The 20,426-nt window shown below is 44.4% G+C and overlaps 1 protein-coding gene across 1 annotated transcript in view; it reads right to left on the bottom strand.

Moving 5' to 3' along the window:
* The window catches only part of akap6 (A kinase (PRKA) anchor protein 6), a gene marked incomplete in the record, with an annotated part of 168,943 nt that overhangs the window by 115,382 nt on the left and 33,135 nt on the right, over window positions 1-20,426 (bottom strand). The window contains 2 exon segments of the mRNA XM_029729740.1: window positions 5,343-7,016; window positions 16,924-17,175. Coding sequence (XP_029585600.1) covers window positions 5,343-7,016; window positions 16,924-17,175 — 1,926 coding nt within the window.

Genomic DNA, 20,426 nt, shown 5'->3' on the forward strand with positions numbered 1-20,426 from the left:
CTCAGCCCTAACTTCTCTCTCAGCCCTAACTTCTCTCTCAGCCCCAGCCTCAGCCCCATCCCTAACTTCTCTCTCAGCCCTAACTTCTCTCTCAGCCCCAGCCTCAGCCCCATCCCTAACTTCTCTCTCAGCCCTAACTTCTCTCTCAGTCCCAGCCTCAACCCCATCCCTAACTTCTCTCTCAGTCCCAGCCTCAACCCCAGCCCTAACTTCTCTCTCAGTCCCAGACTCAACCCCAGCCCTAACTTCTCTCTCAGTCCCAGCCTCAACCCAGCCCTAACTTCTCTCTCAGTCCCAGCCTCAACCCCATCCCTAACTTCTCTCTCAGTCCCAGCCTCAACCCCATCCCTAACTTCTCTCAGTACCAGCCTAACCCAAGCCCTAACTCTCTCTCCAGTCCAGCTCAACCCCATCCTAACTTCTCTCTCAGTCCCAGCCTCAACCCCATCCCTAACTTCTCCTCAGTCCCAGCCTCAACCCAGCCCTAACTTCTCTCTCAGTCCCAGCCTCAACCCCATCCCTAACTTCTCTCTCAGTCCCAGCCTCAACCCCATCCCTAACTTCTCTCTCAGTCCCAGCCTCAACCCCATCCCTAACTTCTCTCTCAGTCCCAGCCTCAACCCCATCCCTAACCTCTCTCTCAGTCCCAGCCTCAACCCCATCCCTAACTTCTCTCTCAGTCCCAGCCTCAACCCCAGCCCTAACTTCTCTCTCAGTCCCAGCCTCAACCCCAGCCCTAACTTCTCTCTCAGTCCCAGCCTCAACCCCAGCCCTAACTTCTCTCTCAGTCCCAGACTCAACCCCAGCCCTAACTTCTCTCTCAGTCCCAGCCTCAACCCCATCCCTAACTTCTCTCTCTGTCCCAGCCTCAACCCCAGCCCTAACTTCTCTCTCAGTCCCAGACTCAACCCCATCCCTAACTTCTCTCTCAGCCCTAACTTCTCTCTCAGCCCTAACTTCTCTCTCTCAGTCCCAGCCTCAACCCCATCCCTAACTTCTCTCTCAGTCCCAGCCTCAACCCCATCCCTAACTTCTCTCTCAGTCCCAGCCTCAACCCCAGCCCTAACTTCTCTCTCAGTCCCAGACTCAACCCCAGCCCTAACTTCTCTCTCAGTCCCAGCCTCAACCCCAGCCCTAACTTCTCTCTCAGTCCCAGCCTCAACCCCATCCCTAACTTCTCTCTCAGTCCCAGCCTCAACCCCATCCCTAACTTCTCTCTCAGTCCCAGCCTCAACCCCATCCCTAACTTCTCTCTCAGTCCCAGCCTCAACCCCATCCCTAACTTCTCTCTCAGTCCCAGACTCAACCCCATCCCTAACTTCTCTCTCAGTCCCAGCCTCAACCCCAGCCCTAACTTCTCTCTCAGTCCCAGCCTCAACCCATCCCTAACTTCTCTCTCAGTCCCAGCCTCAACCCCATCCCTAACTTCTCTCTCAGTCCCAGACTCAACCCCATCCCTAACTTCTCTCTCAGTCCCAGCCTCAACCCCATCCCTAACTTCTCTCTCAGCCCTAACTTCTCTCTCAGCCCCAGCCTCAGCCCCATCCCTAACTTCTCTCTCAGCCCTAACTTCTCTCTCAGCCCTAACTTCTCTCTCAGCCCTAACTTCTCTCTCAGCCCCAGCCTCAGCCCCATCCCTAACTTCTCTCTCAGCCCTAACTTCTCTCTCAGTCCCAGCCTCAGCCCGTCTTAATCTCTCTCTTGGCCCCAGCCTCACAGCCCCAGCCTGGCTGCCTCTCTTTCAGCATCAGCCTCACTATCAGCTTCCGCCTCAGCCTTCCATCCTGATACAGAGAGGAGGAGAGGATATGCTAATCCTCAGATTGTACGTAAACCATGGAGATGTCTGACTGTCTTGTACATATAATCCTATGTATTCGCCAAAGTGGCAACCTTAGCATCTAACACTCAGTAATAAGCAATGGAAAGATAAAAGGTGGGTTATGCATTACAGAATAATAACAGCAATCATTTGATGTCAATTCCTTTTTTCAATGCATAAAATGAACACATTATATATGCAACAACATGTTGCTCTATTGATATATGGGCATTGTAGACGAGACGACGTGTGAATTCCATCTTTTTTTCCCAAAGAGAAGAAAGTCCTAATTTTCCGTTCCTGCCAGCAGGTGGCAATAAAACCCCACTGTGCTAATCAGGCTTTACCAACGGGAGAGAATTCACTATGTGACTCACTGACTAACAGTGGAGATAAATAGGAAGAGACCGTCTAGTCAACAGACTGAGAATGCGTCCCAAATGGCACCCTATTCCCTATTTAGCGCCCTACTTTTGACCAGGGCCCGTAATGCCCTGGTCAGAAGCATATAGGGAATAGGGAGTCCTTTGAGACAGAGTATTTACATGGCAGAATAGCTACAGACCGTGGGAAACTACCGACTGGACCCGACTGAAACTACAGATAACATTCAATATAACTTCAATCATATACTGTGGAGAATGTTGATACTAAAGGATTATACAGTACTAGTTATGTTTAGGTGGGATTCACAGGCTGGCTCGTATTAAACCCTACCAACATTGACATTGTCCAGGGCTGTGGAAAAAATGGAATTCAGACATCCCTGTGATGGCAGAGACCCACTGGGGAGGATGAACAGGATACCATGGAGTCACTCAGGACCGAGGCTCATCAGGGCTGAGGTTCACTGACTATGGAGGAGAATATAATATCTCCAAAAGGCAGCAGCCTCTATTGAGGGCCCCTCATGTGTTAAAGAATGACAGCTCAATAGTCTCTCTCTCTCTCTTTCATACTATGTATCTCTCTCTCTCTCTGTCTGTCTGTCTGTCTGTCTGTCTGTCTGTCTGTCTGTCTGTCTGTCTGTCTGTCTGTCTGTCTGTCTGTCTCTCTCAATTCAATGTCAATTTAAGGGGCTTTATTGGCATGGGGAAACATATGTTTACATTGCCAAATCAAGTGAAATAGATAATAAACAAAAGTGAAATAAACAAAAAATGTACAGTAAACATTACACTCACAAAAGTTCCAAAATAATAAAGACTATATACAGTGTTGTAATGATGTGCAAATAGTTAAAGTACAAAAGGGAAAATATATAAACATAAATATAGGTTTTATTTACAATGGTGTTTGTTCTTCACTGGTTGTCCTTTTCTTGTGGCAACAGGTCACAAATCTTGCTGCAGTGATTGCACACTGGTATTTCACCCAGTAGATATGGGAGTTTATCAAAATCGGATATGTTTTCGAATTCTTTGTGGATCTGTGTAATCTGAAGGAAATATGTGTCTCTAATATGGTCATACATTGGGCAGGAGGTTAGGAAGTGCAGCTCAGTTTCCACCTCATTTTGTGGGCAGTGTGCACATAGCCTGTCTTCTCATGAGAGCCAGGTCTGCCTACGGCGGCCTTTCTCAATAGCAATGCTTACGGAGTCTGTACATACGGTAGTCAAAGATTTCCTTAATTTTGGGTCAGTCACAGTGGTCAGGTATTCTGCCACTGTGTACTCTCTGTTTAGGGCCAAATAGCACTCTGGTTTTCTCTGTTTGTTCCCTCTCTCCCCTCTCTCTCTCTCTCTCTCTCTCTCCCCTTCTCTCTCTCATTACTACTCTCTCTCTCTCTCCCCCCTCTCTCTCGCCCCCTCTCTCCCCCTCTCTCTCTCCCCCTCTCTCTCTCCCTCCTCTCTCTCTCCCTCCTCTCTCTCTCTCATTACTACTCTCTCTCTCTCCCCTCTCTCTCTCTCATTACTACTCTCTCTCTCTCTCCCTCTTTCTCTCATTACTTCTCTCTCTCCCCCTCTCTCTCTCTCTCCATCTCTCTCTCATTACTTCTCTCTCTCCCCCTCTCTCTCATTACTTCTCTCTCTCCCCCTCTCTTTCATTACTACTCTCTCTCTCTCTCCCTCTCTCTCTCATTACTTCTCTCTCTCCCCCCCTCTCTCTCTCTATCTCCCCCTCTCTCTCTCATTACTTCTCTCTGTCTCTCTCTCTCTCCCCCTCTCTCTCTCATTACTTCTCTCTCTCCCTCTCTCTCTCATTACTTCTCTCTCCCCTCTCTCTCTCTCTCTCTCTCTCTCTCCCCCTCTCCCTCTCATTACTTCTCTCTCTCCCTCTCTCTCTCATTACTTCTCTCTCCCCTCTCTCTCTCTCTCTCTCTCTCTCCCCCTCTCCCTCTCCCTCTCATTACTTCTCTCTCTCCCCTCTCTCTCTCTGTCTCTCTCCCCCTCTCTCTCTCCCTCTCATTACTTCTCTCTCTCCTCTCTCTCTCTCTCTCCCCCTCTCCCTCTCCCTCTCATTACTTCTCTCTCTCCCCTCTCTCTCTCTGTCTCTCTCCCCCTCTCTCTCTCATTACTTCTCTCTCTCCCCTCTCTCTCTCCCCTCTCTCTCTCATTACTTCTCTCTGTCTCTCTCTCTCCCCCTCTCTCTCTCATTACTACTCTCTCTCTCTCTCTCTCTCTGAGTATATTGTCCTGCAGATTTCCTGGGTCTCTTACTCTCATCAAATCATCAATTAGCTCCCAGCTCCTTCAGAGACTTGATTACATGCTCTTCATTATTTACCTAATGGTCTAATTACATCGTTGGATGGGAGACATTAACATGAGAGGCAGGCAGGAGAAGGAAGGTCGTAATGTACTGGTTAGGGGTTTCTATGAGGCTACTCTATGTGAGAGTGGAGAGAAGACAAGAGAGCAACGTGTTTCACTAAGCTTTTGATGTGCTGGCTGGCTTTGTTGTCAAGTTTGATTCTTTTGATTATGTACATATAAGAATTGGATCAGAAGATACAGGTATGCAGTATGCTTTCTATTTGGCAACAATTTGCTGAATGATCCTCAAAAGCAGATTAAACCACCTCCTCTGATGTGTAGGTATTAAAACATTGTCAAATAACTTTAATCCTCCGTCTGACAGTGGAGGAAACCTTTCCTTGTATGTTGTGTACTAATGTCATATTACCATACGCAGGGTGACAGCAATGATCGATCTGTTCATAAATCACTTCATCAATACTGCACCTGTCACTTAACTACTGACCTTTGAATATTTTTTTTTTTACATCTCAGTAATTTAGCAGATCCTCTTATCCAGAGCGACTGACAGGAGTGAGTGCATACATTTTCAGACTTTTTTTCGTAGCCACACGGGTCAATATGTGTTGACATTTGAATTCCTATAGACACTATCATTATGAGCAGGAACGATTTAGCAACACTTTCTAGTTTGGGAATACATGAACGTTGGAGCCATCTACTGTAAATGTCAGGTACTAGAATAACCGACGCTTGAAACGACATCATCATCATCATCACAGTGAAACTGTTTGTGACAGAGGCTGAGGCTCTCCTTACCTCTATCTTGCCCCATATGTCTGGGTGGTTGTTGTGGTGCAGGATGTCATCCTGTAACTGTTGGATGAGGGGTTTACACTGTGTCTCTACGTGGGGGGCCATGGTAGTGGTGGTGGTGGGCTGCAGCGGTAACCTGTTGCTGTCTCTTCTTCTGGAGCCAGTAGAGCTCCCTCTGGTCTCCCCGGAGCTCCAGCCCCTGTTGTTGTCTCTCATCCTACTCTCCCCGGAGCTCCAGGCCTCGTCCTCAGACAGCAGGTCACTGAGGGGGCCCGACTCAAGGCTCTCATCCAGGGACGGAGCCATGTCGCTGGACGAGGTGGGCGAGAAACGCCCCATCCCCACCTGGAAGGGCCTCTTGTAGGGCTGTTGGAGGGTGGCGAGGCCCAGAGTGGGGTTGGGGCTGCCCGGGCCCTCGCCCTCCCAGTCTGAGTTGACCTCAGTCAGCTCCCAGTCGTCCACATCCTGGATGGACTCGTGGTGTCCTTGGTGGCCGGGTCTCTGGGGCAGCGCCTTGGCCAGGGTCTCCAGCTTCATAGCCAGCATCTCTGTCTTCTTCAGCTGGGCGGGCAGAGCCAAGAACTCATCTGACCCGAACCACCGCTCCTCGCTGGGGTTAGGGCTAGCCTCGGCTAAGGCTTGGGCTTGGTGGTGGAGCTTGGGCCCCTGGCGCTGGATGATCCAGTCGGCTGCTTTGGTGAGGGGACTGGAGTCCTCGCTGGAGGCCTCGTCATAGGATTCGTGGTCCAAGGGCTCCCTCATGGGAGAAAGTTGCAGGCTGTCTGTGTCTCTGACTGTCTGTGGATCATCCATGTCCCTGTTGCATTCCCCAGTGCCTGAGAAGGGGATGGGGATGGGGGAGATGTCTTGGGCGAAATGGCCTCCCTGCCCTGCCTCTGAGGAGCTCCTCTGCAGGGGGATGTGAGCTCCAGCAGGGCCCCCCTGTCTCTGGTACCGTCCAGCCTCGCTCTGTCTGCTGGCCTGCAGGTTCCTGTCGTTCATTGCATGCAGGCTGTTGTAGGACTGGCTGGCGTTGCTGGTGTACACCGCGTCCAGCTCCAGCCAGAATTTGGAGCGGTCCGGAGGGTCCAGGAGGGAGGGGGTGCTCCGGCTCAGGTCTGCCTGGAACTGAAGAGAGGAAGGCAGTGTGGATCTCCTCAGGCTGAGGCTGGTCTCAGTCTCTCCCTCCAGGTACATGGGCTTCTTAGGCAGGGAGGGCTGGGTGGGGGACACCTCGTTACTCACGCTGCCCTGGAGTGGGCGCTTGGAGAGCGGAGTGCTCTCGCTCTGGGGCGTGCTGCAGTGCATTGTAGGTCCCGGTGCAGGATTGTTGTCCTTTCCTCCGCTACAGAGTGTGTCTTTCAGTCTCTCTATGGAGGTCCCTGGCTCCTCCTCCTCCTGCTCTGGGACGACCCCTTGGTTCTGGTTCTGCTTGACCGTGATGGCCAGCAGATCCACACTCTGGATGAGCTCTGGGAAGTCTTTCTCCAGCCCGGGGTAGCTACACCGGGGATCCTGGCCCTGGCCTGGTCCCCTGGTACCCTCCTGGTCCTCACTGGGGCTGTAGTCGCTGAGCTCGTAGGCTGTGATGCCACAGTCCAGGGAGAAGTAGTCCTGACTGCACTTAATGGTCAGCTGGCCACAGTCGTCCACCTCAGTCAGAGCATCCAGGCGAGCCTGGGGGGGGGGGGGGGGGGGGGGCACAGAGGGGAGAGAAACATATGATTAACACAGCACTTAAGTTAACTCTGAATATTCAAGTAACAATGCCTTAGAGGGACAATCGGCAGTTCAAAACAACAACAAAGCGCCAGCCTGCCACTGTTTTGGTAAACATCTGAGGGATGGGGCTGGAGAAATGTAACCACTCCCAAATTCATAGACAAAGATATGGATACAAGGACTGACCATCCATTAGATCAAAATTATAGCTTTAACCATGTTTTGAAGCGATACAGTGTTTATTTAAAATTGCTTATATTATATAGTAAAACAAGCTGATATTTTGGGTTCTGATAGGGTATGACAGCTGAACTAAGCTCATGAGGGATTTATACGTTATATTCTTCAATAATCAAAGGCTGCATATATCATGACATGAAAAGTAAAAGCATTTGTGTATCAATCGCAGATTGCCTCTTTAAATAAAGCAAAGGGGGCTGTGTTTTCCAACATCAAAGAGAAGCAACTCCTAAGAGTCGACATTATACTACAGTAAATCATATTGCACATCCATGGAGTCATCAGTAGTAATTCCTATATGGACCACGGGGTGGTGTGCACTGCACTCTCGATGTAAAAGACACTGGACGGACAGAGGCTTTGATGTGTAACTTGGCAATTTATTCTTTCTCTCAAAATGTTTCTCTCCTTTTACCTGGTGTTTTACGTACACAGCGTGTGGGAGTTAGTCTCCTAAACAACAATGTACCAAAAGCTTAGCGTCGAGGCCAGGATATCCAGTGGACGACTGAGGAGTGCAGCATGTCCTGTGGACAGGCCAGGAGATCCAGAGAACACACACACACACACACATCCTTTCATTGTTCTGTCTGTGTAATCATATCATTATCCCTTCCGTTTGACATACAATTGAAAAAAAAAAGAAACTGCACTAGGAAACATAGATAAATTATATAAAGGATGATAGTAAAAAACTTTGGAGCACCTTAAATGACATTTCAGGCGAAAAGATGAACACAGCTCATTCATCACGAACCCCTCTGATATTGGCAACTACTTGAATTACTTTTTCATTGGCAAGATTAGAACTTTTAGACATGACATGCCAAAAACAAACTCAGCCTTCATAACCATGCATAATTGACCAAATGATGAAAGACAAGCATTGTCATTTTTTATTCTGTTAAGTGAGTGTGGAAGAGGCAAAAACATTTATTGTTGTCTATCAATAACGACAAACCACCTGGGGCCTCATTTATCAACCGTGCATACATTTCTTACACAATTCTGGCATACGTGGAGATTTTAGAATTTGCTAATTATTGGGATTTATCACAGATTATACATTATATTGACCAGATACTCTAGTGGCCCCTGTAACAATGAAAATACATTTCTTCAAAAATGGAAGGCAGGTGGGAACATTCTAGCCAATGAGAGGGCAGATACGCATGTGAACAACAGGCACAACGCTGATATAAAGTGTTTTTTCTCAAAGTTGCCAGGATGTCAAATGTCCTACTTATATCAGTACGCTCGTAAAAACCTAAGCATTACGAAACTTCTATTTGATCACATAAGCCACACACACACACACACACACACGTAGCAAATAAGCCATTATATTTTTTGTTAACCAAATTTGACACTGTCATAGACCTCCGCAGAAAAACTCCTCGCTTGGTGAAGTAAAAAAAACGAAAAACTCCACCTGATGGAGAAGACAGATTTTGGGCCCAGTTATCCCTCTCGTTTGGCCTCTTCCTCTATTGATTTAGCAAACTGTCGCAAGAAACATATACACTGAGTGTACAAAACATCAAGGACCCCCCCCCTCAGAACAGCCTCAATTGATCAGGGCATGGACTCTACAAGGTGTCAAAAGCGTTCCACAGGGATGCTGGCCCATGTTGACTCCAATGCTTCCCACAGTTGTGTCAAGTTGGCTGGATGTCATTTGGGTGGTGGACCATTCTTGATAAACATGGGAAACTGTTTAGCGTGAAAAATCCAGGAGCATTGCAGTTCTTGACACAACCGGTGCCCTGGCACCAACTACCATACCCCGTTCAAAGGCACTTTTTTTTGTCTTACCCATTCACCCTCTGTACGCCACACATACACAATCCATGTCTCAATTATCTCAATATTAAAAAATCCTCCTTTAACCTGTCTACTCCCATTCATCTACACTGATTGAAGTGGATTTATCAAGTGACATCAATAAAGGATCTTAGCTTTCACCTGGATTTGTATACTCAGTGTACAAATGTTTTCAATGACAAATCAGAGCCATATTATATTTGTGCGGTCATGAACGAGTGCTACAACCTCGCTTGGAAAACACCCTCCATTCACCTTTTATGGTAATAGAAACACCCTCATTTGCTGTATGATTTGGAGATGTTGGAACTGGGCCATGATAGTAAAAAAAAAAAAACAATGGCAAATTTGATCATATATCTGTAGAGGTGTGGAAAGAATGATGCAGTGACTTTTCCAAACTAAAAATGCATGCCGCCTTAGCGATTGATCATTTCGTAATTTCGAACAATTCAAAAGTAAACGCTACAGCTCACACTTCTATGCAAAAGACGAATTGTTGTTCAACATTTTGTTTGTCAATACATTATCGTGTTTCTATCTCCTGCCTTGGTGTAGGCTCTGAAATGAAATAGGCTATGATGTCGAGCTCCTAATCCTATTGCACAGCAATACTGTAGCCTACCCATACAGTCAAGCATGCTTGGCTATTGAATGAGCGATTGATAAATGGTAGCCTACTATTTGTTGTGTAGCGGGAATAATTGAAACCAGTTATGTCAGAAAAGGAGCTACATGTACTGCAATATGATTATGATTTAGGCCTATATAACAAAAGTAAAATAAACAGATGACATACTGCAATGCGATCTCTTATCCAATGGCAAATGCATCTGTTTAATCATTAGGGCCACATTTTATTGTTTTTTATTAGCTTACTGTTATTATAATTCCAGTGGTGTAAAGACAACTTCTACTTTTACTTCAATACATTCCTAAAGAAAATAATGTACTTTTTACTCCATATATTTTCCCTGACACCCAAAAGTACTCCTTACATTTTTAATGCTTAGCAGGAAAGGAAAATGGTCCAATTCACCCACTTATCAACAGAACATCCCTTGTCATCCCTACTGCCTCTGATCTGGTGGACTCACTAAACACAAATGCTTCGTATGTAAATAATGTCTGAGTGTTAGAGTGTGCCTCTGGCTATCGGTAAAAAATATATATATGAAAACCGTGCCATCTTGTTTGCTTAATATAGGAATTTGAAAGGATTTATACATTTACTTTTGATACTTAAGTATATTTAAAGCCAAATACTTTAAGACTTTTACTCAAGTAGTATTTTACTGAGTTAATTTTACTTTTTACTTGAGTCATTTTCTATTAAGGCATTTTTACTTTTACTCACATATATCAATTGGGTACTTTTTCAACCACTCTATAATTCCCGTGCATCAAAAATCTCCCATTACCCCCAAACGAACAATCCGCCTATTTGCTTGAAATACAGTTGATCAAGCATTCCCGAAGTTGTGTGCACGCATGTTTTTATATTTGCGTGGAAGATACACATACCTTCCCGTCAAGTTCAACGTTTAGAGTATTTATTGTGCGCATGCACGTTGATAAATGAGGCCCTTGCTACTGACAACTTGAATGGAGAATTACTGAGGATGTTAGCGGACTATATTGACACTCCTATTTGCCATCTGGGTCTTTCCATTTTATTTCAGCAAGCCACACCCACCATCTGAGATTTTTCTGAAATGGTTTCTGTTATTAGACAGAAACAGATAAGCATTCCTGCAACATTATTTTATTGAAATACAATTTGAACTCTAAGAAATAAAGCTAATTGATGGCACCCAACTTGGCCATTTCAATTTATAGGACGCATATAATATTCAATAAATATAGTACCCAACTTCAGATCTGGCCCAAAACTTCTTAATAATGATTAAGAAGTGAGGAATAAATGGTTAAAAGTCACCCACAGACCCCCCACAACAATCCCACCCCAATGGCCAGTATGCAGTATCAGTTCTCTATGTTTGACAAGAAGTATGAAGCTGCGACTTGGAGAATTCTTTAATCAACCTATGCAATGTATTTTCAGGGAATTTGGTGATGGTTTTCCCCACTGTTCAGAGTAATCAGTCATTGAAGTTGTTAGGTTAATTTCCCATCATACATCCTGATATTACCAGGTTCTGACCATATGGTGCTAAAAATAAAAAGTGAATTGGCCAATTTGGGTGCAATCAATTAGCTTAATTTTGCAATATTCAATTTATCTTTCAACAAAATAATGTTTCAGGAATGCTAATCTTATGTGTTTCTAACTACAGAAATGATTTCAGAACAATCTGAGATCGTCTTGTGCTTTTTGAGGTGCAATGACTCATCTCTTCAATCTAAGCCTACAGGAAAGTTTATGTCCTCAGACCTGGAGAAAAGCAAACGTCACTCCGCTTACCAAGAATAGCAAAGCACCCTTTACTGGTTCAAACAGCCGACCAATCAGCTTGCTACCGACACTTAGTAAACTTTTGGAGAAAATGTTTTATCTGTTGGACCAGATACAATGCTATTTCACAGTAAACAAATTAACAACAGACTTTCAGCATGCTTATAGGGAAGGGCACTCAACATGTACGGTACTGACACAAATGACTGATGATTGGCAGAGATAAATTGATAAGATTGTGGGAGCTGTTTTGTTAGACTTCAGTGCAGCTTTTGACATTATCGATCATAATCTGCTGCTGGAAAAACGTATGTGTTATGGCTTTACATCCTCTGCTATATTGTGGATCGAGAGTTACTGGTCTAACAGAACACAGAGGATGTTCTTTAATGGAAGCCTCTCCAACAAAATCCAGGAAGAGTCAGGCATTCCCCAGGGCAGCTGTCTAGGCCCCTTACTTTTTTCAATCTTTACTAATGACCTGCCACTGGCTCTGAGTAAAGCCTGTGTGTCTAGGTATGCTGATGACTCAACACTATACACGTCAGCTACCACAGCTTAACAAAGAGCTGCAGTTAGTTTCAGAATGGGTGTATCGGTCCGCTTAACCCGGAGTTGTAAAGGCCCTTTGCACTACTTTTGTGAAGAAGAAAAAAAACACTTTTTGGTTTATTTTTATTTTTCAGGGGGCTATGGTTAAAGCCCCCAAAAAATCCCATGACTGAATCTTAAGTAGAGCTCAGATCGAGGCCAAATTAACTTCCCCTTTCATGTAAGAACATCATGACCATCATGCTTTTGTGGAAAGAGGAGCATTTTCTACATGGAATGTATTTATTCACACAAAAAATATGTTTTTGTTTGTTTGTATTAGACAGTGACGTCCTTTTAAGACGATATTGCCCCTTTAAGAGCTCTGTTGCACAGCTGCCCCTTAACCCTGCATGAAACTCAGTTTGTAAAACTGCATTTGTATAATGATGCCATACGCGCAATTGAAGGAGAAGAGAAATAAACGTGGTAGCAATGTAAAACTGGGATCCCCTCTTTTTTAACAAAGGCCAAAACTGCTTTCAAAAGTGTTTTCCCACAAATTGTAGTACATTTACTGCTTGTCAGTATGGCTCTTGCAATTTGAATGCGGCCTGAGAGGAATATTTATCTTGCATAGAACACACAACAAGCCGACTCTGTAAATAGGTAAGCTATTCTACTATGGGGTTGTCTGATTTAGTTTCAATAACAACATTATATGGCAAAAATAGTAGCACTGGAAAGTTACATCCTGAGTGATGAAGTATATGCTTTGAATTACTTTGCCAGCAGCTACAGTCATAGCCGCGGGAAGTAGCTGTGGAGCTTCTAAGTGGCGCAGCAGTCTAAGGCACTGTATCTCAGTGCTAGAGGCGTCACTACAGATACCCTGGTTCAAATCCAGGCTGTATCACAACTGGCCGAGATTGGGAGTCCCATAGGGCGGCGCACAATTTGCCCAGCTTCGTCCGGGTTTGGCCGGTGTAGGCCATTGTAAATAAGAATTTGTTCATAACTGACTTGCCTAGTTAAATAGATTTAATTTAAAAGTAAGGGTGCATTCGGAAAGTATTCAGACCCCTTCACTTTTTCCACATTTTGTTACTGTCACGTGTGCTCCTGATCCAGCCTCTAGGTCACCAGGCTGCTCGTTGTGGCGTACACCTGTCACCATCGTTACGCACACCTGCGCATCCTCAGACTGACCTGGACTCCATCACCTCCCTGATTACCTTCCCTATATATATGTCACTCCCTTTGGTTCCTTCCCCAGGTGTTATGTTTCTGTGTCATGTCTGTGCGTTGTTCGTGTTTCTTATTTTGAATTATGTTGTGTTTATTTATTAAAACACTCACTCCCTGTACTTGCTTCCCGACTCTCAGCGCACATCGTTACAGTTACGTTACAGCCTTATTCTAAAATTGATTAAATAGTTTTTCTCCCTCATCAATTTACACACAAAACCCCATAATCACAAAGCAAAAACAGTTTTTAATACATTTTTGCTAATTTATTAAAAGTGAAATATAACATTTACATAAGTATTCAGACCCTTTACTCAGTACTTTGTTGAAGCACCTTTGGCTGCGATTACAGCCTCGAAACTTCTTGGATATGACATTACAAGCTTGGCACACCTGTATTTGGGGAGTTTCTCCCATTCTTCTCTGCAGATCATCTCAAGCTCTGTCAGGTTTAACAGGGAGCGTCGCTGCACAGCTATTTTCAGGTCTCTCCAGAGATGTTCGATCGGGTTCAAGTCTGGGCTCTGGCTGGGCCACTCAAGGACATTCAGAGACTTGACCTGAAGCCACTCCTGCGTTGTCTTGGCTGTGTGCTTAGGGTTGTTGTTCTGTTGGAAGGTGAACCTTCGCCCCAGTCTGAGGTCTTGGAGCAGGTTTTCATCAAGGATCTCTTTGTACTTTGATCCGTACAGCTTTCCCTTGATCCTGACTAGTCTCCCAGTCCCTGCTGCTGAAAAACATCCCCACAACAAGATGCTGTCACCACCATGCTTCACCGTAGGGATGGTGCCAGGTTTCCTCCAGACGTGACGCTTGGCATTCAGATCAGAGAATCTTGTTTCTCATGGTCTGAGAGTCCTTTAGGTGCCTTTTGGCAAACTCCAAGCGGGCTGTCATGTGCCTTTTACTGAAGAGTGGCTTCTGTCTGGCCACTCTACCATATAGGCTTGATTGGTGGAGTGCTGCAGAGATGGTTGTCCTTCTGGAAGGTTCTCCAACCTCCACAGAGGAACTCTGGAGCCCTGTCAGAGTGACCATCAGGTTCTTGGTCACCTCCCTTACCAAGGCCCTTCTCCCCCGATTGCTCAGTTTGGCCCGCCGGCCAGCTCTTGGTGGTTCCAAACTTCTTCAATTTAAGAATGATGGAGGCCACAGTGTTCTTGGGGACCTTCAATGCTACAGACATTTTTTGTACCTTTCTCCAGATATGTGCCTCGACCCAATCCTGTCTCGGAGCTCTACAGACAATTCCTTCGACCTCGTGGCTTGGTTTTTGCTCTGACATGCACTGTCAACTGTGGGACCTTATATAGACAGGTGTGTGCCTTTCCAAATCATGTCCAATCAATTGAATTTACCACAGGTGTTTGTAGAAACATCTCAAGGATGATCAATGGAAACAGGATGCACCTGAGCTCAATTTCGAGTCTCATAGCAAAGGGTCTGAATACTTATGTAAATAAGGTATGTATACTTTTCCTTTTTAATACATTCGCAAACATTTTTAAAAACCTGATTTTTATTTGTCATTATGGGGTATTGTGTTTAGATTGATGAGGAAAAAGTTGTATTTAATCAATTTTAGAATAAAGCTGTAATGTAACAAAATGTGGGAAAAGTCAAGGGGTTGGAATACTTTCCGAATGCGCTGTATACATCATTATGAATTACTATTCATTCAAAAAATATGTATTTGTTTTTTTCTATTACAAAGCATTTCATTGCCCTTTTAAGACGACATTGACCCTTTAAGAGGTCTGTTGTACAGCTGCCCCCATATACACTACCGTTTAAAAGTTTGGGGTCACTTAGAAATGTCCTTGTTTTGTAAAAAAAAAAACATTTTCTGTCCATTAAAATAACATCAAATTGATCAGAAATACAGTGTAGACATTGTTAATGCTGTAAATTACTATCGTAGCTGGAAACGGCAGATTTTTTATGGAATATCTACATAGGCATACAGAGGCCCATTATCAGCAACCATCACTCCTGTGTTCCAACTCTCTGGAGTTAAAAAAGCATCAAACCCATCTCTGCTTTAAAGAGTAGTCACAAACAGTTCCCAACACAAACTATGAGAAAAAAGGTGAGGGCTGAATCACTGAATCCCTTTCACAAGAAACCCCCCCATCAACAAACACTATTTAGTTGCTCAATGAGTGTAATGAAACAGTGTAAAGATGCTGCTATGATTCCACAGCAGAGGACAGAGGACAGATACTCCAGACAAAGACAAAAACCTACCCTCATACAGAGTGTTTGATAATGTGTACGCCAATCCTCAGGTGAACCTGGGGTCACCAGAGAATGGGCCAGAGAATTAGGGTTCAACTCCCTCGGAGTCTGGAGAGGCGAGGGGTGAGGCGGTGTTACCTGTCTGTGGTGGGACAGGGTCTCCTGAGTGTTTTGATACTGCTACTACTCCAAGGACATCAGCCAGAGAGAAAACCAGATGTCTCTCCTCAAGACCAACTACACTGAGCAGCGAGACCAGTTACAGAGACAGATAAAACGGCTCAACCTGATTAGACAGTCTCCTAAATATTTTCTTAACGCCTGATAATTCCGCTGCTCTATCGTTCGCTCCATACATTCAGTCGGAAACTGCCATCCTACAAGTTGTTTGTGCTGATGTCAAAATGAGGGGAATTGTACAAAACCAACTCATAAGCGATTGGATCGTCTCTAACCAATCAGAGTATCAAAGCCAATGACGTGATTCATGATTTGTGTAACCCGTCTCTGGCCCAACCCATTGGTTTCTGGGACCAATCAGAATTATCAGAATATTTTCACATTCTACAAGACGTCAAGGAGGAAAGCAAATCCAGACTCATCCTGGAGAAGAAACACAAGTGGGAGTGGTGTTTGGCCAGAGCGATGTGGATGGGTAGTCAACTCACTAACTATTTCCAAGGATGCAGAAGCTTTAAAGCCCCAATGCAGATGTTTTTATCTCAATATGAAATCATTTCTGGGTAACAATTAAGCACCTTACTGTAATAGTTTTCCATAAAATTCTAAAAAAGAAACAGAAATTGCTTTTAAGAAAAAAACTATTTCTCAAGCCATAATTTTGCTAGGACGGTCTGGACATGCCCTGAGTGGGGAGGGACTGGGATATGTAATCTGAAAAATAAGCTAGCTGTTATTGGCAGAGAGGTTTGTAACTCTCTCTTTTTTATTTATTTTATCTGCAAAAGTGTTTTTTTTTTGTTTTAGTTTTTTGTTACTCTCTGTTATTGGTCTACTATATTAACTTATACCGCCAGGGGATGTCACCAGTCAAGCCAAAACTGGCAGACCTGGTGATCATTAATAACGAAGAGGAACAGAGATATCATACTGTACAAATGCATCTTTCAATCAATTGTTTCATTTGCCATTATCATTTTGTACAAGTGTTCTTTATGCTTATTCAATAAATCATTGAACCCCCCCCCCCCCAAAAAAAAATGCTGTTGTGTGTATTGTAGACTAGTGCATGCCGGGGTTGTGTAGCCTATATAAATCTGTCGGGTGTATTTCAGGCTAGCTATAGTGTAACTGTACAGTAGTAGTACATGTAGTGTTGTACCAGAGGTTGTGTGTACTATTTACCTGGTCGTGGTCCTGGGAGAAGGCCTGGAGGATGTCTGTCTGTCGGGTGTAGTTTCCGTTGGAGTCCTGGAGGCCCTGCAGCAGCCTCTCCTTCAGTACCAGGACAGAGACACGGAGCTGGTGCCACAGCAGCTGGACACTGCGGATGTCCACGATGATGTTCACAGAGTAGGACAGCAGCTTCAGGGAGAACTCGGTCTCCAGCAACGCGTGGATCTGCTCTACATGGTCCGAGATGTCCTCGCAAATGTCCTACACACACACACACACACACGCACGCACGCACACACAGGGGAGAGAGGATAAACAATCTTTAGATTATGATATGTCTTTTAAGAGAACCAGAGAGAAAAAAATCATCTCCTACAAAGACAAGTGTTTTTATATGCTCAACTACAAAATAAACTTACAGTATAACAACGAGTTTTTACCTTGTATCACAATACTTGTTACACTGTACTTACAGATGTAATTACACAGGAATAACAACACCAATGTAACTGTTAGCTCACTTTTTCACACAATACAAACGTACACATTTCAATCAAAGCATCTATAGGCTGCCAGTGTACGCACCCTGAAGTGGACTCGGCATGTCACATATCTTTTAAGAGAACCAGAGAGAAATCAATCCTGAGATGAGAAGTCTTTGTATATGCTGAACTACAACAACAAAAAATCTCGAAATAAACTTGAAGTTATCAGACTCAATACGAAGCAGACAAACATGTTAGGATTGTGAGTGCCACCGCCAGGACAGTAAAAGCAGAAGCAGGTGACGATTAAGTCATAAGTTCCATGTTTAAAATATGAGTCAAATTCACAAGAATGGAGTATTTATATCTACGCATAGAGCACATTGCAGAGAAAATGGATACCCTTGAGAACACATAGACAACCATGGCCTACCATTACTGATGGCACCATCCACTTCCACAGTAGCATACAACTCTTAGCCAATGCTAACCATTTCCTGAATAGAAGCAGGTGGCTCATGGTTAGTACTGACAACATGGTTGCATGGACATAGTCAGCATTCATAGGGCGCGAATACCAAATGTGAGGCCTGTAAATTGAACTGTAGACCGACGTGTCTCTGTGCTGTGAGACTATTAGCCTCACATTGACATTTTCAAAAAAATGTATGACTTATTTTCTTTTCAATGAAGCTATGAGGCGGAGTCATTCCACTACAGTACCAGTGACAGCATGTCTGATCTGGACCTAACTGGTCAGTCTCGGCACAATGACAACTCCATGACAACTGACCCCGTCCCACCCAGCCCCTCCCTACCACAGCTGCTGGCCCAGCCCGGCCAGGACTGGACTGTCAAGCCAGACTCATACTGTACCAGAGGAGGCTGGTAGGAGGAGCTATAGGAGGACGGGCTCATTGTAATGGAACAGAGTCAAACACGTTGTTTCCATGTGTTTGATGTGTTTTTTACCATACCATTCATTCCATTCCAGCCATTAAAATGAGCCCGTCCTCCTATATCTCCTCCGAACAGCCTCCTCTGTACTGTATATACAGTGACAGACAGTGGATATACTGTAGCAATGATGATAGGAGAAACTGATTCACATACTGTACTGAACACTGAAAAGTTACTGAATAAATATATTCCCTTCGGCCAATTACACACTACAACAACACAATCATACACAATACTGCCCCATTTACTTATTACAGGCTAACGATTAATGATATTTGATATGAAACGAAGGGGAATACTGGTAGCATGTTAGTGCAGTGACACCCAGGGTAATACTGGTCTATCTCAGGAACAGGATAATAGTGTCTGTCTATGCCTGCCCAACTCCCACCCTGTCACCATGGTGCTGAGGGCATAATCCAGGCTGGGATGGGCAGGGCCATTTAATATTAAGATGCTAATTTCAGCCTTCCAACGACCGACCGTTAAAAACCAGACGGAGACAGTTGGGCTCCGCCACAGTTTAAAACCTCTTCTCACCCTCAGCTTTGCTTCTGAAAATACTGCTGAGTCATCTCATCTCCTAGAGAGCCACTTCCTCTTCCCTCTAGTTCAAGGACTAGGGTGAAGATTCCCCAAAACAGTGGACTTGAGTCAATTTTGACATTCCCTCACTAACAGTTAAGGTTAGGATTTGGGGAGAGGAAACACCCTAGATTTGTACCTAGGGCCAACTTCACCACAGAGCCTTGTTCTAAGGGGTTTCAATATGGCAGCCATCTTGAATGATACTTCCTTACAGTAGTGATATTACTGATATTGAATAAATGAGTTTCTAGTGCAGCACGACAGCACACATTTGGCCGCATCTGTTTAGTCAGGCTCTGGCTGACCTTTACCCCCTCCCCCAGTCCTGGGGTGAGACTTGGGGACAGTATTGGAATCAGCTGCTGGCTCACTTTGACAGATGCCCTCCTACCCTAACACCAGACCAGATTCCTACCAGGAAACAACTGAAAGTTGTTTACATCAGAGTGGAAGGTTATTGAGGAGATTATCATAAGAAGAGCAGGCTAGGCCGCAGTAGGCTAGGCCGCTGACCGCAGTTAAATTCTACGTGACTGTTCACGGTAACCTCCTTTTATGCACTCTGGACATACGTTGGTAATACCATCAGGTCCTAATAGCCTGGTACTCATGGCTCTATTGTTCCTCTAACCATTCTTAAATCAATGCAAAATGCAATCTAAAATCACATAAACACTTATCATCAAAACAATATAGTGTTTTTAAGAGAGGAAGCTTTTTTTGCGACTTTCTCAAATCATCAATAGCCTATAGTCACATCATGCAGCCCATATATGTCTTGATTTCTAAGACATTCTAAGGTTTGTATAATTCACAACTAAAGTTGCAAAATAACTCTGAATCTAGCATATAGGACCTGTTTCAAATGATCACTTTTACGCTCAACATAGCCACTTCATATGCGCACTCGCTCCGGAATGGGAAAAATATCCTTTCCATTTTATTAATCTAAGTTCAATAATATTCTTCTTACTATAAAATGATATAAAATAAAATAATGGCACGGGACTTATAAGCATATCTTGTCTGCTAAATGAACAAGCCTACAGCCTGTGGCACGGTGCATAACCAGATAACATACAATAGACTAACTCATATTCTGCTCTTCTGAAATCAATTTTCTTCCTATGATAATGTCTCTTTAGACCTGCCTAAAATTAATCATGGATTTATTGTGATGGTGTATAATAAATTGATGTATTATACTTTTTTTAACGTAGATGTTCCAAAAGCTTGTATGTGGCTTGTAAGCGTGGAGGCCTGGAGATGCTAAACATGTTTATGTTAATTAACGGTCAATTACCGTGAGACGGAGAGTCTTTTGCATGACAATAACCAGCTGACAAAATGTCATGACCGCCAAAGCCCCAGGCTCTATTTAGATCAGGAAAAAACTGAATTGAACATGCTCTTGACCTGTCCTACACCCAGCGCCAGGCAGGCAGGCAGGCAGGCAGCCAGACAGGCAGGCAGGCAGGC

The sequence above is a fragment of the Salmo trutta genome, chromosome 33 (assembly GCF_901001165.1).
Source record: "Salmo trutta chromosome 33, fSalTru1.1, whole genome shotgun sequence".
In the NCBI taxonomy this organism is placed as follows: Eukaryota; Metazoa; Chordata; class Actinopteri; order Salmoniformes; family Salmonidae; genus Salmo; species Salmo trutta.